Raw genomic sequence first — 24,283 nt, forward strand, 5'->3', positions numbered from 1 at the left:
AAATACAGTTAAAACAATAAATTCTGTCTGATATGTTTTTGCTATTACTACTTCCCCTCAATGGGTAAAATACCATCTGCTCCACTGTCGACACGAATGATGTCTCACATGTCCACACATGAAACTGAGACTGAAGGTTTCTACTGAGGAGCTGACGTGAAGACATGGTTCATTCTGCAGTGAAGTGACAGTAAGAAGTTTCTCGTTCTGTGCGGAACCTCGGGAAAGATGTAATTCTGTCCTCTTCCTCACTTACGGAATACCCTTCGCAAAATGCTGTTCATCCTTTGTCATAAGTTCAACATATTTCCGAGTGTTGGCTGTAGTGTGGTGACAACCACACAACTGGTCACTGCTGGATTCGCTCCCCGTCCTCACTGGGACCAGTGTGATCAGATCTCTTTTGCATTTTTAGGCCATAAAAAGTAACTTTACCTTGAGCTCATGAATAAATATCCAAATCATGATCTTAATAATCAGTTTAGCTTCTTATGAAATGATGATTTGTCATCTGTATCTGCTGTAGATGACAGTTAATCACCAGGATTGTTCCTTTCTTTCTCACACAGAGCCCCTTTGCTGCCCCCTGGTGGCTGAGCTGCGTTCCAATCACATCTGGGAGTGTGTGACAAATTCATTCAGAACATTTAAAAACAAACACAACTCTCTGTGAGAGTTTGAAAAACATTAGGAGAGTACATTAAAGATAAAAACTGACTGAATACACTAGCATATTTTATCAGATAAAGCGACATAAATAGTTTATGAAATAATGCAGCAGGGAATATGAATGGCTGTTCTCTTTCCCTCCTGTCGTGGCTCTTATGACCACCGGAGGAGACAGAGGTCGTGAACAGGAGGCTGCTTAGCTTCTGTTCATCAGTCTAAATGATTTAAAAAAAAAAAAAAGAACATTCATTCACACAGACACACGCACCTGATCGTTTGTAATTTAATGAAAAATATTATACAAAGCATTTTCCATGAACACAAGTATGGAGGACAGGAGTACACACGGCACATTCATGACCACAGTTGAGGCCTACTGTATAAACTGCAGCTCTACAATCCATCATGTTCACCAGTCACTGAAAACTATCAGCATTTACAGTTTATACTGTTTATGAATTCTGCTCATGTGCCCTTGCACGTGACGGTATAAAAATAAAGGTTTGTCTCGAATACATCTTCATATTCATAATGTACACTTCACATCAACTGTAGCACTTCCGATTCCCCACATTAAATCTTGCCCTATGTACGTTGTGATTTGACTCTATACAAATACAATTGTATTTAATTGAATTTCTCAATTGTCTCCAAAACAATACAAAAACCACCATCGCTACGTTCTGCTGTGTCAAACACGCAGACAGTCGTTTCTTTCAACATCACTGCGCTTTAAACTTAACGTCATTTGATAAATGGAAAAAGAAAGAAGCAAATCAAGCAAACGCTCCAGTGTAATGACAATAACGCAGAATAAATTGTAAAGCAGATCACTGTCATAATACATAAATAATAAAATAGATAAATATGCTTTAAAGAGCCAGGTGATTTGTAAATAGGCTTTTGTGTGACTTGAAAGTGGAGGAGATACAGCTTGATACATTGTGACTGGCTGAATGAAATGTAAAAACTAAGGTGACCTTGTCCACAATGTTTTCAACTAGTTTAGTGTTAAGGAGGACACAGGACTAGTGGAGCTTCCTAATCATGTTCTTGATACAGAGAAACTCATATCAGGTTTTCATTTTCATCAAATGTTAAAGAAGATTCATCCAAAAACTCTCTGGCAGTGACTCACATCGCGATATTAAACCCCACTGATCCACTCTCTCTTTCACACTTCAGCAGATATTAATGAAGTGATACATACTGTCTGTCTTTGGTTCCGTACCCCCCCCACACACACACACACACATTTGACAGAAAATAAATATCCTATTTACAATTTCAATGCTGCCGGCAACCTTAAATTATTACAACCTGAGTGTGGACTCGAGTGTTAGTGGAGTCATCACACTGCCGTTCTCAATAGTGCTCAATATCATAAGAAGCTTTTGCTAATCTGTGTTTTGAAGACTTGAGTCCAAGAGCATTTTATAAGCTGAACCACCGACAGAAATGACGCCAGAAAAGGATTAGGATATTTTGCAAAACTTTTTTTTTTCTTTTCATATCTTTCCTTCCATAAGTCTGCTGCAGAAATATACTTATTAATACATAGTTCTTTATATACAGTAGCTTTGAACATTCGCTCCTCTGGAGAGTGCTGATATGACGCGCTCACATCTGGATGATTCCTCCGGCAGGTAGTTGTTGAAGTGACGATGGCGCTCCTCTCACCTCCTCTGTGACGATTCACCCGCTGCTCACGTCGTGTCATCAGTGCAGCGGGAACAAAGAAGTTCCACAACATTTAAAAAGATATATTTGAAAAAATTAAATAATAAAAAAAAAAATTTGAAATGCGTTAGTAGAGTAGAAAAAGAGGACACTGGACGAATGTATGAAAATCATGTCTGTACACAGTTTTCAATGTGCAGCATACAGTGCATACAGAATATAAAAGATGTAAGTATACTTGGAGCAAGTAAACAGTCGATTTTGCCATTGAAAGCTTCTGTGAACCTTCATCTACTATAATTCTTTGCTAAGTTGCAGTGAAGAAAGCGTTCCCTTTAATAACTGATCAGGCCCTTTCTGAGAGAGGAAAGGGAAGAACTCCGCGTCAACAGCACTGTTTGTTAGACAAGAGATCCGGCCTGGTTCTGTGCGGGCACCATGATGGGCACCCCTCCCATACGGGCGATGTTAGAGGCGGTCACGCCGGAGGGCAGCGGTGGCGGGGAGGGAGCGGCCTGGAGCCGCAGCTGAGGCTGGCTGTAGGTCTGTGGCAGCGCCTGCGCCTGGGGCAGCTGGGTGTAGCGCTCCGGTCTGGGTGGGGAGCCCCCGTTGGCCTCGGAGGAGACGGCCTGTCCACGAGGCAGGGTGGTGTTGTTGTTGTAGCCGAAGTGGGTGGGGGTGGAGGCGCCGTGGTGGCGGGAGGGCCGGTAGCCGGCCATGCTGCCGGTGGCGGTGATGATGGAGGCGGTGTCTGAGGGCGGGCGCTGGGGGTACTGCTGCAGGTGGTGGTTGGAGGGCTCCTTGTGGTGCGGGCTGGAGGCGATGGAGGACAGAGTGCCGTTCTTGGAGATGATGTCTGATCCCATGCCACTCTTGGCCCAGGACACGCGCTTGGGGGCCTGAGCATCCTCCCTGGAGGTGGAGACAGAGCAGGGGTGGTGGGTGGGGGGGGGGCGACATCAGATACTATCAGAATCATTACCCTGCGCCACGGAACAAACTGAGGAGATGACTGAGTATCAGAGTTTTATTTATTTTCTAGTTTATTTAAGTTCATCTTGTCAAATCTGCATAATTAATGTTCAATTAGGAAGACAAGGATCCGCCACGTCACTCTGATACTGACTCTTTTTTCAGTTTCTGTCAGAGCGTTTGAGGTTGTTATCATAGATCCAGAAATAAAATGTGACTGATTGATTGATTGATAACATGTCCCGTATGCAGCTCAGATTTACAACGTGCACATGACTAAGCATAGAACCATAAGCATCTCTACTCAGGCATACTCTGTCATGCGCTTGTGACTGAGCACTAACTTTCTATCGGCCGTCACTGGACGAACTCACTTGATCTCGTTGGCTATGTCGTCCTCGCTGTCCCGTCGCCTCCTCGCCAGGAAAAAGAGGCAGATGACGAGGAGGAAGATGAAGCCGACCACTGAGCCCACGGTGGCGCCAGCGATCATCCCCGCATTGGTGGCTGTCGCCGGAGAACACACAAAGCACATCGTTCTACGTAACGTACAAACTGAACCGTTGCTGGACAAAACGTCCGACAACCACTCTGACGGTCGTGGGTGCTGCTACGCGCTTACGTACAGGAGACGACGTCCAGGTTGATGAAGCAGGTCTCCGAGCCGGCGGAGTTACTGGCTGTGCACACGTACTTCCCAGACATGTTACTGCTCAGGTTGCCCAGCTTCAGGGTGCCCGTCTTCTCATCTGGAACAGCAGCGAACACGGTGGTCACACATGCACACTAAATCAGACTGCCGACGCATCAATTCCTTTGACACATTGGACATCGGACAGAATTACACTCTCCACATGATAAGTCATGATTATGATTCAGTGTTGGTTATGATATATCATTAAAAAATACCGAGGACAGTGGTGTGCCCTGTTGGCGTAGTCTCCATTATGCTGTCTTAGTACGTATTTTTATGGAATAGTTTACTCAACCAATTTCAATTTTGAGCTTTGTGACTGACGATGAGGCCGATGGTGATGTGCTATATTATTCAACTCTACATAAAAGAGCAGGATGAAGTTGGAAAGCTTAAGAAGAACTAAAAAGGAGATTTTCCCAAAAGGTTGAACTACTCCTTTAAAATTACCAAATCCTTTTTGAGATAAATTGATATAAAATCCTAACCCTAAATATTACTTGTGACAATTCAGCACTAACTGTCTCCAGATAATTAACATTTAGAGCTGATCGTCAAAGGTCAGGGTCAACATAAACAACATAATAAGATATCTCCGCAAAAAATAGAGAGACAATGTAAAGCTTATGATGTCATGCATAGTTCAAAAATACCTTTGCCAGGTATCTCTATAGCACCAAAGCTTATATAGATAGAAGTATAATCTATGATCATAGTAGGTGGGAATGACATCATTCACATTGAATTATTATTATTATTATAGAAATAAATAAATAAATATATATTATGCACTAGACTGGCGTGTATACAGTGCATGTGCATTGCCCCTCTGATGCGTTTCCTTTTAAAAGAATGATCCTGGAGGAACTCTCTGGTTCCGGAGGAGGCTCCACTCACTGAGCATGGGAGAGAAGAAGACCTCCGACGTGGGACTGTTTTTCTTCCACTTGTACAGAGGAACGGGCTTCCCAGAGCTGGACGTGCAGCTCAGAGTCACATTTCCCTTCAGCACCGGCTTCCCTGATAAAGAGCACTTGGGGACCGCAGGAGGGACTGCGGGGGAGACGAGAGGATTACAAAAGTGTCGCACAAAACAAACGGGGCAGTTTGCATTTCAGTGGAGCAGAAGTCTGCGGCTCACCCTTCACATCCAGACTGAGCTGCGCAGTGAGGCCGGGTTCGCCGGGGATGATGATCTGGCAGAGGTAGCTCCCCGAGTCCGACTCCTGGGTGTTGTTGATGTACAGCGACACGTCGCGTGAGGGCATGCTGGCGGAGAAACCCACCCGGCCCGCATACTGGGAGCTCCCCACGCTCATGGAGCCTTTGGTGTAGGAGATGATCTGGACGCGAGAGAGCAGAGTGTCAGACGGGACAATATTGGCGCACGACAGAGGACCGAGTTTCACCGAGCTTCATGTCAACGTGATTGCTCTCCGTTTATCCTGGGTCAAAAGATTCAGGGGAAATTTTGATCCAAACATCTCCTGCCCGATTAAATTGTGACCGGCAGCTGTGGAACAGTGGGCGGAATGGAAGCATCGCAGAGGGAACTGAGTTACGCGGAACACCCTCTGTACCCGTCTCCTCAACCTGGCATTCAAAGGACCGTTGCACTGTGTAACCGGTTCTAGGGATGAGGTGTGGGAGGAGGTGAGGTGACACAGTGCGACGCTGGCGTGGTGCTGAAACACGAGGCAGGAACCAGGCGGCTCGTTTCATCCTTCTGACTTGTTTTCTTTGGATATGCGACCAGCATCTCTGTACAGAAGAGAGCAGCTGTAGGGACAGAACCCTCAGACCCCCCCCCCCCCCGTTTCCTCCAAACTAATATTTTCTATGCATTCAGAGCCTGGTATAAATTGTTCCTCGGTGCCATAGAGCTCCGGTGTTCCCAAAAACGATTCAAATCTTTACGGTGAGTCACACTGCTGCACTGGTTCCTTCATGTCACCCCACTGTATACGGGACGTCCTGCTGCCCCAAACACTCACCAGAGCATCCAAGGTGGATTAATCCGCAGGAAAAAAATAGTCCCCAACAGAAGCGCTAATTAAAGCAAGGACCTTGATCCATTTGCTTTAGCAAAAATAATAGTAATGGAACAACACATAAACAAACTTCTCCATATTACTGGGAACTGTGGGACAGAACTAAAATTCAAGTTCACTGGTTAATGTGTAACTTTACTTTAGCTGCTGAACTGTGTCGTTCCCCCTCTCTACGCTCTCCAGAGACCGAGGCTGTGAGGTTTTGCTCTATTTCATTTATCTCTCTGGCTGCAAATGAAGGTCAATCCGAGTGAGACACTGTCCAGGCGTGAGCAATTAAAAAATACAAAATAAAAGCTCTCCGAGTTCTCTCTTCCCCTGTTCTCTGTTCGACTGTGATCCTCTTCTGGGTCGTTTCCGTCTTGGCAGCCCAATAATCTGACCTGGGCAGTTACATAAGCGGAGCCGCAGCCAAATAACGTGTCAAAAAACAAAAACAACGGCGATATGGCGTCGAGGAGGAGGCTGTTCAGATGGAAAAAAGCCTTTTCGTCATCAGCAACGCAATCAGCAATTACATCACAAATTATCTGATTTAAAAGAAGACTTAATGTCCCCTAATACAAAAAAACACAGTTTCTACAGTACAGTGTATTAAAGCAGTAAAGAAATAGTACAGTGTTTGTATTAAAAGCGTTAAGCCTTTTTTTTTGTCGACTTGGATTAATTTCTACGGGTTTACAAAAGAAGAGCTTTGCCAGATTAACAGGATAAGACCAAGCAAACATCCTTCATAACCGTAATCCCACATATCATAGCCCCAGATGGCAAAGGAAAGGCCTCTACACACTGCAGATATCACTCAAAAAGGTCCCTCACCAGCTTGCTCTTGTTGGAGACAAAGTTCCACAGAATGGTGTTGGTGCTCAGGTCGCTGCCGGGCGCCGTGCTGTACGAGGCCTTCAGCACCACCATCTGACCCTTGATCACGTCAATACTGGGCTGGGGCATCTGGATCTGGGCCAGCGCGCCTGATGGAGAAAGACAGAGAAACGGAAAACCGTCAGTGTGACCCACAAATATGGATTCAGAACGGCACTAGAAAAGGAACCTGTACAATGTCACACTGGGACAAAATGAAACTCGACACTTCACGCTGGAGGCGTTGTTGTCAAAGCACAACTTTGACAACAACGCCTCCGTATCCTAACGCAATTCTCCGCTTAGCGTTGGAACTCGTGGCAGGAGAGTTGCAACGCAAAGTGTGAGACAAAATTACATGAACGCACAGAACAATGTCAAGTCAGAGAGTTGTAAAAGATGATTAAAGCCCATTTAAAAGCCCATTTATCGTTACAAAACTCTTAAGCGAGGCCGTTCCTACCAACCAGAGTGTTGGAGGATGTCCATGAGGACGAGCACTTCTTCATCGATCTACGGTGGACGTCCTCTGGGAGCAGAAGCGTCTGTCGGTCCGCTCTGGCACAGTCATCTCTCAGTGTCCACAGTTTTATTTCTTTTTTCTTCCCATTTTAACAGAGAACCCCTGACATATAATCTGGTAAATAAATCCATGTAGCTTTCTGTATGCCCACAGCAGCTTTCACATTTTTTCCCCCATCTCTAAAGGATTTGATCAGAGGGAATTACACGTGACGTTTGTGTGACGTTGACGTGAGAACAAAAAGAAGGGAAAAATAGCCGAGGTTTCATTTGGCTCTTAAATATCTGCGGCGGTGCTGCTGCTATTAACTGATATTAACTGTAGCAGAGCTGATTAAGTGCAAAATATTCACCTATGTATTCATTGAGCTCACACCCTTAGGAAGCCGACATACCGACAGTCGTACAGGTACCTTCTTCTTTGTCATTCAACTGTTTGATCGTGGGGGAAGCCAACAAGGAATAATGGGCTTCACTTGGAATCAGCTCAGTATTACAAAGTCAAAGTGTCTCTACTATTATAAACATTTAGTTGATCCCTTCCGTGAAGCTGAATGAAACAAAGAGCCTGAGAAACCACCAGGAGGCTGACGAGGGTCCAAGGAAGACGACAGTTCGTCTGAAGTGGCTCGGTGAGCAGAGCTGGATGTAGTGTGGGTTCCAGGCCAGAGGGCGGCAGCAGAGAGTCACAACTTGGCAGGATGACTTTATTTTTCCTTCTCCATCACTCTGCCCTCTCACGGCCTCGACCCCGCTGCTCTCTCCTCCTCTCTCACCTCGAACCTTTCCCACCTCGTTGTCTGTCAGTCCCGTCCCCTCATATGATGATATTCTTCTCAGCCAATCCAACGCGGAGGACGGGCTGTCCCGCGTGGCGCTCGCCAGGTCTCGCACCACTGCCAGTGCTTGTCTGCAAGCATGTGGGCGGCGTGCGGCCATCGGAAGACATGTCGCTGTGTGCGGAATGCTAACGGCTGTGATTGACGTGGCCCTTCACACAATAGTGCAAAGAGGTTGAAATCAAGCCACACTGCACGAACACCTCATCCACTACACTGCTCCCGGAATTATTTAAAGAAAATAATTATAATAATCATTTTCTTTGCACCACGCATACTGTTTGTTACTCATGTTGATGGTTGCTGTTCTGTCCTGTTCAGTGATGCCTGTGATTGTTCGCGTATCTACACCCGTGGACGCCCTTAGTTGGATTTTTTTATTGTGTGACTTCAGTGACTGTAGTCAGTTGTTTTCTTGTTTAATTCCATTTCATTGCCACTCCTGCGTTTGGGTCCTGCCTCTTTGCCACCCGAACCCCGACATGAAAGACACTGCTTCTGATTAGGCGTCCTGTTTTGCTGCCACAACGAGAGCGTCTCCCAATGCACAGGAAGTGATGCAATGACATGTAAGTGGCGAGTGTTTTGTGAACGGAGGGAACGTGCTGTCGGGACTCATCCGGCAGCAGCTGAACCTCCGGCCGGACGCTGCTGCCCACCGGCGGCCGCGTCTCAACGCTCACGCTCTCCATACTCACACTTGCTATTTTGGGTGCACGAGTGCATTACACTGACAGGTATGGCAACACGCATTGCACTTTAAATCCCCCGCATAGTGCACTCACAACTCACAACGGTCCAAACGTTGAGAGTAAAACCATGGATTCGTTTTCACCCCCTCAACGGTCGACATCTTGGCCACGTAGCATGACAAAAAAAGAAACACAGGTGATAAAATCCTTATGAATATTACATTGACCTTCTGCACATAGCTTCCCTAAATCCTACACACTGGACCTTTACTCTTTGAGCAATCAAGTATAACGAGTTATAATATAAGTTCCTTTTGTGTGCAAAAATGTAATATTCCATATATATTTAATATGTTAGGTTGGTCACATAGAAAAGCGGCGAGCCCGTAGAATCTCAGAAGAAGACGGTGGTGTGGTGGGATTGCTCGATAACGCTGCTGCTGTTACAGTGAAACACACTTTTTGGCATTTTCATTCTTCTCATAATAAGTAATAAGATACTCTACTTCATATAAACATATTTTAGGTTTGATTCCCCCAAAAATATTGGATGAAGATAATATCCTTGGGAACAAGACAAGTTTAAAATTGATAAATAAATCAGTTTTTAAGTAAAATACATCTGCAGGAGTCAATATTAGATGGACGACCGTGATGATATTTTAATGAACACCTCCTGTGCTTGTTTTGGACACAGGTGAAGTTAGAAGCGACAAAACACCATGTAAAGAGATCTGAGCAGAGGGAGGTGTAGATATCAGTTTCTCCGTCGCCATGGAGACGGACGGAGCGGATAAGTGACAGTGACGAGGGAGACGGAGAATGTGTGGGCCAGACTCCTGAGGGAACGTTGTTTTTAATAAAGAGCCAAGCTAATGAAGTCACATGGACCCGGCGAAGGGAAGGAAAGAAGGAGACAGATGACAGGAGGGGAGAAAGGAAGGACGACAAGGAAGAGAGCCATCGTGTCAATCGCTCTGCAGACCCTGAGAAGATTTGCGGCGGCGGTGAAACCAGAGCTCGTGTGTGTGGGGCGGTGGACATGTAGAGATGAACCAAAGAGGCTTAAACGTAAATGTAACGAGTCCGTGTGGAGCAGCTCTCTGATGACTCCACTGAGAGGCTGCGCTGAGTCTCAGAGAGGAGGATGAGGACGTGGTGGACAGACGCACTGCATGCACAGCACTGACAAGACAACTGAAAGACAACGTAACTGTCAGCCTCTGTTTGGACCTGCCAAAATCACCATGAAACGTCAGGCCAGGTCAGACAGTGACAGGGAGTTTGGCATTTTGGGGAAATGCTCATATGAATGAGAGTATGCAGTACTTAAAGCGTCTCTGTGCGGTCGGAGAGACTTTAAGAGGTGGATTCGCATGCCTGGTTTCTTACATTCAAATCTATTTGCAATTCACTGGAGAAAAATGGGCCAAATCTCCGGCACCTCATTAGCGAAGATGGGCTTGCACTTTTTTTTTTGGGGGGTCTATGAAAATCTTGCGAAGTGCTGTTTTAAGAAGATTTCCTGACGGCAATCCTCCCCTGATTCCGACGAGAGTGCACCGCGGCTGAGGGAGAGATGAATGGATGTGTGCAGGGGCGGAAAAACGGGGGATAAATAGAGAAAAAAGAACAAAGCCACGGGCATCACATTCACAACAGTCACTCTTCCCTCTTAATTCGTCAGCGAGGCTTCATCTTTCCCACTGCGGCAGGTCTGAGATCCAGGCTGCAGGACGACTGGCCCCCGAATATTCCGTGGTGACTGATGGCAAAGCAGATGGGAGCGAGTTCGCTCCGTGTATGAAAGAATGAAGGGAGTAATGAGGCCTGGGTGAGTCTCACTGGAGCTAATGGGGGAATTTCGTTAAGTCCGATTTAACAAGGTGTTTCATGGTTAGGTGGCTTCGGTCTTTAGAGCTGGGTTTGCACTTTTAACAGGATTTGTAAGACACATTAAAGCAGGATTAAGGAAGGCAAAAAACTTGATTTGGGAAAGTGGCATGTGCTGAAGGTGGTAGCCAGGAATACATGAGCGAACCAACAGGGACGAAGTCGGGGAGGATTAATAATGAGGAGAAAAACATCTGCTTCATCAGCCGAAAGGAAAACTATGGAATGCCGTTTTAGCCAATATTAAATAAATGAATAACTGCACAAATAAATGAATATGTCTATGAAATACATCTGGAAATAAATACATGAGGCAATAAATAAATAAATAAATGTAACTATAAATTAGCCAATTAGTTAAATAAATAAATAAATGAATAGGTTTTATTGATTTATAAAAAAAACTATTTGTAAAGGAGGACACTGGCCACACATCATTCGTGGCTTTAATGCAGCTGGGGACTCACAAACAGTTCAACGACACGAGCCGAGGTGTGAGCGTCTAGATTCCTCCGCTCGGCATATGAACCTCGGAGCCAAGTGCGTTTAGTACACGTGAGTCGGTGTGTGCCTCCTGAGGCTGGTCTGTCCCTTGATGGGAGTTGTGTGTGCGTGTTTGTGTACATTCGTATCGCCTAATTACAGGAAACACACACACATGGAGGGTGAGCGTAACTAGTGTCTTTCATGCTGGAAAGATGGGTGGGGTGGGCCGGGCCGGACGGAGTGTTATCAGCGACTTAGAGTAAACTTCCACAGCGGGCGATGTGGAGATGTAAACGGGAAACAAGAATGTCACAGGAACACATACGGCTCGGCGTCGTGCGCGAAGAAACAGCTACTGTGCGACGGCCTCACTACAGAGGGAGAGAGGAGACGGCGCAGGACGATCGGTATGAGCACACAGACGACGTGCGAGTCCTCTCTCTGGAGGCCGGGCGGAGAGGCCACGTTACGCTTTTTCTCATGGAGATAAGCGTCCGGAGCCGAACCCAAAGATCTGCCTTTGGATCAGCGGTGGTTCCGCCGCCGTCCGAGTGTAGGCGTATCCATCAGGACGAAAGCCACGCCGTGCTCTTTGAAACACTCCAGAGGAAGGTCTGCGCGCAGCAGTTCCACGCTCGCCCCCGAAGCCGACAGCGCTGGGAGGTGTTGCGGCAGCTGTCGGGCAGACGGGAGAGGAGCGCCACACTGACAAAGCAGTGCACTTGCTTGTGCGCCTCGTCACTGAGCTGCCGCTCTCGCACGCGTCACGGCCGGTGTCGGATGTGTGTATACATTTGTCTTTGCCGCACTGTAAAGCCAGGACAGTGTGACGATGATGTCTGTGTGCTGTGAATTATTCCGTCCGACACTAGAACCACACACACCCTCACTGCTGAATCACTTGTCACCCTTCACCTCTAACATGTACAAATGGACAAACACAGCGAATGAATAATTCATAGTTCATATTTAGAACAAACCAACCAACTTGTGCTGCCAAGTAGATTCATCATGAGGCAGTGGAAATAATGTAATCAGGTAATAAACCATGAAACTACATTTCTTTCTTAATGAATCTCATTTGTCTTCATACGATTTTCTCCCATCTACGCTTGATGCCATTTAGTGGGACCTGCATCATTGTATCAGGTTTCAACTCGCTGGGACAGAGAAGATGACGGTGTATTGAAGGATTGTTCCACTGAGATCCAGGGTTTTTGTCAAGCGCGACATTAGCAGCACATTTACACACACACACACACACACACACACACACAGAACAAAAGCATTTCGTCGTGAATAATTGATGGGGCAAAAGTGAGTGCAGAGGAACAAGACGCACGACTGAAACAGTGGCCCGGTCGCATGCAATCGAATCCAGTCCAAACACCGACGTTTTAAAGTCATCCAGAGAAAAACAGGTCTGAAAGTTCCACCTCGGGCTGCGAAATGAGGGGCGGGCATGGAAACAACTCGAGGGGAACTGCAAAAAGGAATCCAGGCAAGGATGACAAATGTAAACCAAAGTGAGAAAAGGTGGCGAACCTTTGACAAATACTAAGCTGCAGGCTCCGTTATTGACCCGCCTCTCCTCCCAATCAATCCTCACGCACACTACAGTGAGATTCCCAAAAAATCGATTTAATTTGACTATTCTCGTACGGACAGCACACACACGCACACGCGCACGCACACACACACTGAGGACTCAGGGCTGGAGAGCGAGGCAGAGCTCATCATCTGATAACCGTGCGAGTGTACGCTCCGCTCAGTATAATTCACCGGAGACACAGCGGTGGGACTCTCGGAGAGAAGAATGTGTCATCTCTGTCCTCGAGCTGCAAAACTACCAGCCACTCATCGGTTGGGCACATCGAGAGAGAGAGACAGAGAGAGAGAGAGAGAGAGAGCGAGCGAGCGAGCGAGCGAGGAGAGACCAGGAGGGAAGAAGAGAGCGGAGGCGGGAAGCGTCTGCTTAATTGGGGGAGCGGAGATAGTGTGAGGCCAGGCAGTGTGTGTGTGTGTGTGTGTGTGTGTGTGTGTTCATATGTTTCTGTATTCCATCTACCTGCAACACACTTTACAATAGATACATATCTTCGGGGCCGGACTCTTTTGCCTCCCTCGACAGCTGCACGTGGCTCTGGGTGCATACAGATAGCTCCCGGGTCTGAATTCATCCTGCACTCTGACTGCTGAAACACACGGGATGATATGTGTGGAAGGCGCTGTTGACCGTGTGCTGTGCGACAGTGTGTACAGTGTTTATCATTGTCCCCATGGTGGGTACGTACAGGTGACCTTCATCACTGTTTACATGTGGCGTGGACTCATCGTTAGACTTCACGTGCGTTTGAAAGTCACCAGAATGAGTTAATTCCTCAGAGAGCTGAGTGATACTGAAACGTGGCTCCGTCCCGGAGGCTCAGCACATTTGTCCCTGGCCATGGACGAAGAGCTTTCATCACCATGGCCATTAGCCAATCAGATGACTGCTCCTCCATTTTTCCCTATACTGATATGATTTGAATTCATAAATACGGACCCTGCGTAGAATATGAAAATGGGATCAGACGTTGACTGCAGCAACTCTTTTCCCAGCCCTCTCCAGCCTTTGCTGGCAGAGGGACGTAGAAGATGATGAACGATTACACGATGAATTGCTGTAAAATTCGGTACAGAGGATGGAACAATAACTTTGTGACATTACATTACATTTTCACTCATCCACTGACATCTACTAGAAGGATTCATGGTCCCAGATGATGCACCTCAATGACCCCGATGATCCTGCGATTCGAGCACAAGGTGTTTTCGAAGTCTGACACTGAGGTAAAGAATAAAGTCAACTGCCTTGACTGCCTCCATTAGCTGTGTGTCACAGCCTCTGGTAACCCAGGTCAACTATAATAACTCACTTCCTGTTTTCAGAACCTTTCTCTGTGTTTTATCCTCACATCTCTCCCTCGGTACCCCACCCTTCATCCCCAGTGCCCCCTTGGGGAGGCATGCCTCAGAATTTGAAACCCCCCACTGTGTCACCATGTGGTCGACATATGAATAAAGTGAATTAAATTTGGTCCAGACATTCATGTCGGAATAAATGGGAATAAGTGTTAATTCCTTGATTTGGAGTCATTATTATTATTATTATTATTATTATATTATTATATTATTCTGAGACAAACTGGTATCCAGTGTAGCAGCTGATATACAATGAGGGATTTTAACAAAGTTTTAAAACAATTGCACCATATATTGCACATAAAAACTACATCTCCCATGAAAGAACTACACACGGGAACGCACATGTACATGTGTTATCATAACTTTGTGGTCGTCTGTTCATTGAGGTTCCTGCTGCATGTTAGCGTCATTACCTCCTCCTTGTTCAAATATGTCTCGGTATTAAAGTCAATACCTATGCAACAAACAACCAATCATATAAAATCACATACACATAATCCTGTTATATTGTTTCCATGAAACCTGTTTCACATGCAAACATGTCTTAATTCCATTAGTCTTGACTAACGACGACTCCTACACTTTTTGTGCTTGACAGATAACAGGATTCTTATTCTCATATCTCGGTTCTCATATTCCTACTCGACAGTGTTGAAGTGCCCGTCTGACGCACAGGTTTCTGATAGCAACTGAGCCTTTGGCGAGATGCAGAGAGCGCTCTGGTTAATTGGATCCGCCTTCCATCTGATCGAGACGTCATGGGAACTGCTGCGGTGCAGAAATGGCTCGAAATCTGTCCATTGACGGAGCTTGAAGCTCTTATTAAAGACAATCTGCATATAAAAACCCAACGTTGCTCTTGTGACGCAATCAGTCTCGTCAGGTCACGGAAACAATGGAACGTCAATTCCAATCCAGCTTTACAACAAAGAAGAAGAAAATAGGTCAGACCCGTTGCCATGGCCTTAACCTACCCACAAACACGGTTCTGCTCTCGCTGATTAGAAGTGGGACAGGACAATCTTAAAAAAAAAAAAAAAAAAGGACGAAGCAAAAGTTCACATAGTATACATAGAAAAAAATCAAAGACATCCTGAAACCCCTCGACAAACATACACTTCCGCTCTATTGTGTGGATGATGGCAGGGAGGAAGCAGCTGCGCGTCCTGATAGAGCTGCGACGGAGCCTGTTTGTATTGGATAGGTAGTGTTCAAGTGAAGTCCAGTAGTCGGGGTCGGACAGGAAGCAGCCCACGCTCTGCTCACTGACCACTCCCACATTTAAAACACTGGCTCAATGTTATCACCAACATTTTACAGTGGATAAAAAGCCATAACACATCATTTCGAGGTTTACTGTTAGCCTCCAGAAATACACAACTTGTGATAGGTGTTTGCAAATTTGTTATAAATAAACGCTTTTGCTTATGACCTCAGCCAAGGAGGTTATGTTTTCACCCCTGTCTGGTTTTTTCGCACGATTATGCTAAAAAACCACAGAACATATTTCCATGAGACTTGGTGGGAGGAGGGGACGTGGGCCAGAGAAGAACCCTTTTAAATTTTGGCGCAGATCTAGACAATGGTATGGATCCAGGAATTTTTTTAATCATCCAGATCTATCAGATATAAATGTGGTTTCAATAGGGTCATGTTGGGCACTGGAGGAGGTACAGTATGCCCTCTTGTAGTACTGGTTACTGTATTCCTTCAGTGGAAGACAACATGCAGAATGAAATATAGATATGATATAATTCAAGCCTCATTTTCTAACTTGGAATCTTGAACTGGAAGAACGACAACATGGGGATTACACATGACTGTAGATGTAGTCTACTTTCATTTTTTTTTTAAATTATATAATAAGGTGCTTTTCTACCAATGGTTCCAAGAACATTAATGTCCACAGGACCAATGTCAAAGAAGTTTCCACTGAGAAATGTCCACAGACGTATTAAAAACACAGCGGCCATGTCACCTGTGCGCTTGTGTAATGTCGTCCTTTATGGAAATGGACAATGAAACCTGAACTTCAACATCAGCCCATCTGTCATTATATGTCTGCTCCATCCGGATAATTGTTGGCTGCAGCTGTAGGGTTTAAAAAAAAAAAAAAAAAGCTGGGTGTAAAACAATGCTGCAGAAAACATCAGAGTCAGCGACATTCAGAGCTGCAGGCTCCACCCTTTGAGTTCCTGAACCCTTACAACGTACTTCCCTCCGAGCAGAGAACTTTTGAAGGATATAAGTGAGTGTGGATGAAATGCACCTATACACCAAACTGCCACTTGAAGTGAGGTGACATCGAACTTGAAGGAGCCAAAACTTATTGTTAATAGTAGCTATGGTAGTTGGTAATAAACACGCGATTACGGCCATAATTACAGCCAGAGCAGAGCAAGCTGTTGTTTGTGTCGTGCCCGACAGAAGCTGCCATCTGGAGCACTCGGTGATGAGTATGTCACCTGTAACCACGGCGACGCCGGGGTTCATCAGTGTCAGCCTGAAAAACACAGACGTGTGAGGCCACACTTCCTGCTTTTATTCCAAAAATCTGAGCAGCAGGACTGTAAACAATGAGGAGGGAAGCCCCCGACCACCGACCCACCCACGCACACACACACACACACACACACACACACACACACTCACACACACGGAAGTCACTGACAGCTGGGGAGATCAGTTCGGACAATATGGAGAGCTGACAGGTGACGTGATCTGCTCAGGACACCACTGGATCGTGGTGAATTCAGCCAAGGGTAGTTCTGCCCCACTCCCCTCCCCCGACTAGAATGTGACCCGACGTGAGAGCGAATGAGTGTGTTGACATGGAAACCCCGCAAGCTCCCAATCTGGGAATCTGGCCATCTTTTCCACTTATCCATATCAACTTTAATGAAAAGACGCGGGAAACATTATGGAACGACGTCAGTCGGTAGTGTCAAGAAAGATGGACAAAGACGCGCCTGACTGTGTGTGTGTGTGTGTGTGTGTGTGTGTGTGTGTCAGAGGATGCCATTAAAGAGATGTGGTGGCATGGTTGGAGGTTGACAAGCCGTTAAGCGAAACAGGAGAGACGGGAGAGACCTGAGTGACGTAATGACAGATATGTGATTGCCGTGTAGAAGTGTGTGGACTCATGAACGGCCGCGTGGCCTTCGTCATGATGGACATCTCTAATACATGCGAACTCATTTAGAGCCCGTGTCCTGTGTGTGTTCAGTCGCTGTGTTATCCTGGCGTCACATTCGATCCATGATGCATCTGCGCCGCTGCCTGCCCGAGCGCAGAGCTCTGAGCCGAACGCAAAGCCGGGCGGAGGGCCACGCTGATTAGATCTGGTGATGATCAACATAAACTTCCATTTTTGACTCCACCGACTCTCAGACAAACGCTTTCATCCCGAAAAGCACCGGAATCCAACCGATCCTCGGGGAACGGTGAAAGCTCTGGAGCGCCGCGCTTGACAGACACGGAGCGGAGGCAACGACTCGGTTGTTGGGGAGATGAAAGCAGTTTGTCTGGCACCGAAGGAGCGGACAAGGTCCATAATGACGCCATTTGGTGCTCCTATGGTGCAACGCACACCCTGCAGTCGGTCCGCCTCCTCGCTCCCGGAACGAGAGGCAGCAGATGTGGATGTTTGGATGGTTAGCTCAGTGTGTGTGTGTGTGTGTGTGTGAATGGGAGACTAATTCACCTGCCTTATTAGGAAGAAGGGAAACAGGCGTCGGTTCGGATTCCAACAGTCTCCAACAATCTTCCAAGTTAATTCATATTCCCAAAGGATGTTGAGATTCTGACGTGTCCCTGTTATTAGCTTCCGTCTTATTTAAGCGTCGCACATCTTTAAAGATGTGACTCTTGCTGTTGAAAATGTGTTTCTCCATAATTAGGAGCCCGCTCTCGCATACCCTTGAAAAGCGACGAGGAAGGAGAGAGGGGCACGGCGCTCAGAATGGAAGATAAGGGCTCTGCAGCGAGAGAGGGAGGCATTCATCTTGTTTTGACACAAAGACTGATAACGTACCTGGTCAGGGGGCCGGGGGGGGGGGGTGGTGTCAAACATCTTCTTGTGCTAATTTGACCTGAAGAGCCGGGGGTGTCAAGTGGGAGAAACTCTCTCTCCTTAGTTAGAATCTGATGATACCGTACATTGCTATATATGTAACAGTAGCTATTGGTGGTAGCTGATATCCGGACTTTTTGGATACAAAAGTGTATTTTTTGAATTAGGCTATCTCCCTGGTAGAGCAGTGGCGGAGATGGTGAACATGATATTAAAGCCCCCCACAAAAGGGAAGATCCAGAGAAATAGGGGATGAGACCAGTTTGGATTATAAAACCTTCTCAGAGACATTAGTGGCTTTCCCATGCTATGTCAAGTGACACTCTTGGTAAACACACACACACACACACACACACACACACACACACACACACACACACACTCACACTCACACTCACACACTCACACAAACACACACTCACACTAAACCACTTACACTCACACACTCACACAAACACACTCACACACACACACACACACACACACACACACACACACACACACACACACACACACACAGGAATCTTCACAGAAGGATCGAGTATCTAAAAGAGGATTACCAGGGACATTTGGACTGTGAACATTTTTACTGTTATGACCTTGCGACAATTAGGTTTTAAATAAAGAATTCATTAATGAGGAAGAAGCTGAGAGAGAGCTCCCTCCTCACTGGGAATCTCTGAAGTCTTGCGGTGCTGCTCAGTTGTTGTGATTACTTTGGAGGGAATTAAAGCATTCAAAAGAGTGGTTGGACATTTTGGGAAATATGCTTATTTGCCGAGTAATGGACTGTAAATGGACTGTATTTATGTAGCTCTTTTCTAGTCATAAACTCTTAGACCACTCAAAGCGCTTTACAGGAAAGTCACATTAACCCATTTACACACATTCATACTGCGCTGCTATTCGCCGCGCTTTGTTTTTCTGTCACATTAACACACATTCATACATGTGGGGGGCCGATGCTGAGGCCGATATTCGGGAGTACGAGATACTTGATACTGATACATTGGCCGATATATGTAACTATAAAGAAAAAGAAAAAATACAAATTAAACCAAATATAAAGAACTTCATTAAAGAAAATAGACATTTATTTTACATAAGATGTAAACATAAATGCACACTTTTCTGCATTGTTCATTCTGTACAACAAAAGAGTGTTGCCATTTCCCATGGCTAAAAACATAAGCGCCGATACTGATATGTCTGTGAAAGATGACATAAGATCGAACTTTATGAATCCCACGCCGGGGAAATGTACTCGTTACAGCAGCAGCAAGAGTCAGGGCATCAGGAAAGACGTAGACATACCACACAAAATAGCAAAAATGTACAATTGAATCAAATAAATAAGAAAAGCTGTATACATTGACACAGAGTGCGAGTATTGCCTTGTGAAAGGAAGCTAAACTGTGCAGCGGGAAGGCTCATACCAACCACTGTATGGGTCGGTCTGTGATGTGGAGGAGCAGTGAAGGTTGTTATCTCCAGCGTCACACAGTGGACACACATCAGTGTCATCAATCTTCTCACCTCCTGACAAGAGAGACAAATTGAATTCTCCCCATGACGCTGAGCAAACGTTCTGTTCAACTGGATGTTCGAATTCAGTAGGATCCCATGTGAATGAGAGGTGTTCATTTTCACTTGAAAAATCGGCTGATTAAATTATACACAAGAGATTTCCTGTTACAGTTGAAATAACGGCAAAGTTTTTAAACGTGGCCCACGTTTTCTTCTTTGATGCCTTTCTTCTTTCCAAAGCACAACAGCCGGCTCATATGCGGTCGGCTCGTAGACAAGAGAAGCTTCACTTCTGTCTCAGGCTTTTTTGTGTCTGAGAGATACTGTTGTGATTAACACTCAGTCAGCTGTTAAAACTGTACGTCTATCACGTCCCCATAAGGCACCGGGGCGCCCCTAGCATCCCGTGAAAACATCCTGTCTTTCCTTTTCTAACACAAGACATTGCACATCCAAGGGGGCAGCAAAAATCAACAAAACAGCTCTCGGAGGCGGGAAGTGACAGGCAAAGTTCACTGTCCCCAGAGGAAATGGTTCTCTGTTATCCCTCGTCGCCCGAGCGCAGTGGAAAATGTCCTCAATTTGTCCAGCGTCGGCCTTACCGAGTTGGAGAAATCCACCTTCAATAGGTTTTGTTTTGTTTAAATATCCTTAAAAATTCCTGAAGATTGAGCGAGTGATTCGTGGGCATGGCGTCAGGAGACAGCACGCAAACAACGGAGAGCCGTCCCCCTGTGTATTCACGACAAGCTAATGGCGGGCGGATCACTCAGAGGGACGTCCGACTCTGATGAATCTAGATCTCGGAGGAGTTGTTTACAGAAAACATACCAGTCGGCTCTGTCAGCTCTCTGTTGGCACAGGACCAAGGGTGACGACTTGGACCAAAGATAGAAATCAGTCAAACAGTCCATTTTAAGTACACGGTTCTCTTTCTAAAATGTCCTGATTTTTTGAGATGCAAAAGAAGGCATAGCACTGTTCTCCATGGAAGAACTGTCTGTCGATTCTCTTTTGCCGAACCTCAAAACCCTTAAACTGAAGCTGAAGTGATATTTTTTCGTAATGCACCTTTAATCTGTGAGAAGGTGCATCAAGTGCTCAAAAGGAAAACCCGTTCCGTCTTCCACACGCAGGCTACAGCAACACACGCAAAGCCACGTTTTAGTTTTGGAGAGCCTAAAACAGAGACGTTCACACGCATTGGCTTCCTGATGGGTTCTTATCGGGCACGTTGGAATCACTTCCAGTTCCACCTCATTGTCGGCCCGATGAAAGAAGATCTTCTCTTATTTTTCACCAATGTTGTTTTCTAGTTCGAAGTATTGTCACGGCAACTGAGCAACAAACTGCATTTTCATTATATGTCCACTACATTTACATGAAGCTGTAGTTACTTCTACTTATGAGAGTGAGATTTTACATATCAGTTCATGTGGTATTATACATTATATAAATCATAATCTAATCATAATCTAAAAGTAAATTAAACAACTGTTGGTTCCATGACTGGTTGCATAATGGGTACTCTTTACTACTTTTAATACATTTTGAGTACATGTTGATAAAACATGTTTAAATATTTCAATGCAGGATGTTTAATTTTAAATGACTATTTTCTACAGTGTTGTTAAAGGTTATAAATGGCTAGAATTCAGGACATTTAAGTAAGTTTAACCTGCCTGTTTTGTTTGGTATGTCTCATAAAATCATAATGTGAATTAAATTCACTTTAGTCGCTCTGTGGCTTAGTCTGTCTACATTTACTGTAACTGATGATATCACTGTGTCCGGGGGATTTTTATGGTTGTCACAAATCATTTTGCCGATAAATATTATAGCTTAACTGCGTTGACAGCGAAATGTTGACGTCAAGAGGAAAAACACAGTTTGACCTTCAGTGACTAAGTTCAGGATGGAGTCGCGGCTCCTGTTTCGAAATGAGCGGCCAAATATGTGAAAAATGTATAAATGCATTTTTAATAATAGTAATTATTTCATGTAATTGCACTGTTGCTGTAGATAGTGTGTGGAGGGGGGGGGGGGCATTGTGGCTATACAGTAACTGGATTGTGTGAATCGGTATACAATGACGCCCTGAAGAGAAAAAAACTATATTTATGCTCTAATTGTTGTTGTTGCTGGAGATAATTATCCAAATACAGCCCCTGTCCTGGACATGAAGCCAGAAAAGACCACACTAATGGCAATACAGACCAGGCTGCAATTTGCCGGGGGGGGGGGTCTTCATATCCCTGGCTCTGCTGAAGTATTTTCATCCCCACCCCTCAAAGTCATCAATGCTACTTCACCACTAGATCATACAACACACTGAACTGATTATATGAAACAACAATCAAAAGCCTTTAGGCTGCACGGGCCTTCAGCCTCACACTTTTTTAAATCCGTATCCACATCCAAAACATCAGCCACAGTCTGAGATATAATGGATACGCTGTATACTGTATCACTGAAGAGGAACACGGCGGTGTGATTGCATTCCACATCCTGAGAGGGAATATACAGTAACATAAAAGCGTGTGGACAGAGGTGTTGGCCCGGCTCATCTTCCTCTCATCTCCTCCGCACTCAGAGCTGATTGGGCCCGACGGCGAAGCGGTGAGGATTCTGTGCTAAGCCTCAGCACTCCTAATCCTATCAGTGTTCAAAGGCAGAGCTAAAGGTAAGGCTCCCCAAAGAGACGAGCACATCTGGCGCTGGGGCGGGGTGGCGGGGACGCTGGCAGCAGACGGACGGGGAGTCAGACGTACAGTTTACAGTACGTACACATGTAACTGATGAAACCTCCAGCCATAAATAAAAGGGACTGACAGTAAACATGTCACTGATGGAAATCAAACTCACAGAGAATTATCAGCGGCTAGACGAGCAGGCCGGCTGCGCAGTTATCAAGCCTTATCAATCATCCAGCAAGCTGTCGACCTGTCTGCAGGAGACGACATGATGAGGTGACTTCTAATGAGATGGAAGGAAAAGAGGAAGATGAATTTTCTGAAAATGAAAAACAAAATTTACAAGGGGAATTTAAACAGAGTATTAAGTACAGCGTAACGTAGTCACAGCTCCATGGCAGGCATTAGACAGAACAATACTAAGTTTCATAATAATAATAATAATAAAGAATTATTTGAAAAATTGTCAGCTACATGTAGTCAGTATGAGTCAGAACAATTGTGTGTTTGTCAAACAACACATCCAACACTCAGTGCTATTTTGTTCCAGAGAATCTATTTAGTGCCCGAATCTGATTCGATAACACGATCAGTTTCCAGCACCATTACTCCACACCATTTGTGAAATATCAACGTGAAATTATAATAATTCACAATAACCGATTTATGTTGAATGCCAGACAAGGCCTTGATGGCTTGAATGATTCTCTTACTTGCAGGTCATGACAGAAGCTCGATAATGATAATCTTCACTTGGAACAGGCTGCACAAAGGTTGCCTCCCTCACACAAGTTGCTCCCTCACTCAGGTGCTCCCTCACACAGGTTGCTCCCTCAATCAGGTTGCTCCCTCACACAAGTTGCTCCCTCACTCAGGTTGCTCCCTCACTCAGGTTGCTCCCTCACACAGGTTGCTCCCTCAATCAGGTTGCTCCCTCACACAAGTTGCTCCCTCACTCCGGTTGCTCCCTCACACAGGTTGCTCCCTCACTCAGGTTGCTCCCTCACTCAAAGTGCTCCCTCACACAAGTTGCTCCCTCACACAAGTTGCTCCCTCACACAGGTTGCTCCCTCACACAGGTTGCTCCCTCAATCAGGTTGCTCCCTCACTCAGGTTGCTCCCTCACTCAAAGTGCTCCCTCACAGAGGTTGCTCCCTCACTCAGGTTGCTCCCTCACACAGGTTGCTCCCTCAATCAGGTTGCTCCCTCACACAAGTTGCTCCCTCACTCAAAGTGCTCCCTCACAGAGATTGCTTCCTCACTCAGGTTGCTCCCTCACTCAAAGTGCTCCCTCACAGAGGTTGCTCCCTCACTGAGATTGCTCCCTCACACAGGTTGCTCCCGCAATCAGGTTGCTCCCTCACACAAGTTGCTCCCTCACTCAAAGTGCTCCCTCACAGATGTTGCTCTCTCACTCAGATTGCTCCCTCACACAGGTTGCTCCCTCAATCAGGTTGCTCCCTCACACAGAATGCTCCCTCACTCAAAGTGCTCCCTCACAGATGTTGCTCCATCACTCAGGTTGCTCCCTCACAGATGTTGCTCCCTCACTCAAAGTGCTCCCTCACAGATGTTGCTCCCTCACAGATGTTGCTCTCTCACTCAGATTGCTCCCTCACACGTTGCTCCCTCAATCAGGTTGCTCCCTCACACAGATTGCTCCCT

General features: G+C 45.8%; 1 protein-coding gene across 1 annotated transcript in view; it reads right to left on the reverse strand.

Annotated features, from left to right (window-relative positions):
- Positions 1 to 936: 936 nt before the first annotated feature.
- The window catches only part of esama (endothelial cell adhesion molecule a), a 46,708-nt gene continuing 23,361 nt past the window's right edge, over positions 937 to 24,283 (reverse strand). The window contains exons 2-7 of the mRNA XM_035626140.2: positions 6,886 to 7,037; positions 5,157 to 5,358; positions 4,913 to 5,068; positions 3,948 to 4,070; positions 3,696 to 3,828; positions 937 to 3,261 (exon numbers count right to left, since the gene is read on the reverse strand). Coding sequence (XP_035482033.1) covers positions 2,751 to 3,261; positions 3,696 to 3,828; positions 3,948 to 4,070; positions 4,913 to 5,068; positions 5,157 to 5,358; positions 6,886 to 7,037 — 1,277 coding nt within the window. The 3' untranslated portion in view covers positions 937 to 2,750. The remainder of the gene's footprint in view (positions 3,262 to 3,695; positions 3,829 to 3,947; positions 4,071 to 4,912; positions 5,069 to 5,156; positions 5,359 to 6,885; positions 7,038 to 24,283) is intronic.

The sequence above is a fragment of the Scophthalmus maximus genome, chromosome 2, assembly GCF_022379125.1.
Source record: "Scophthalmus maximus strain ysfricsl-2021 chromosome 2, ASM2237912v1, whole genome shotgun sequence".
NCBI lineage: Eukaryota > Metazoa > Chordata > Actinopteri > Pleuronectiformes > Scophthalmidae > Scophthalmus > Scophthalmus maximus.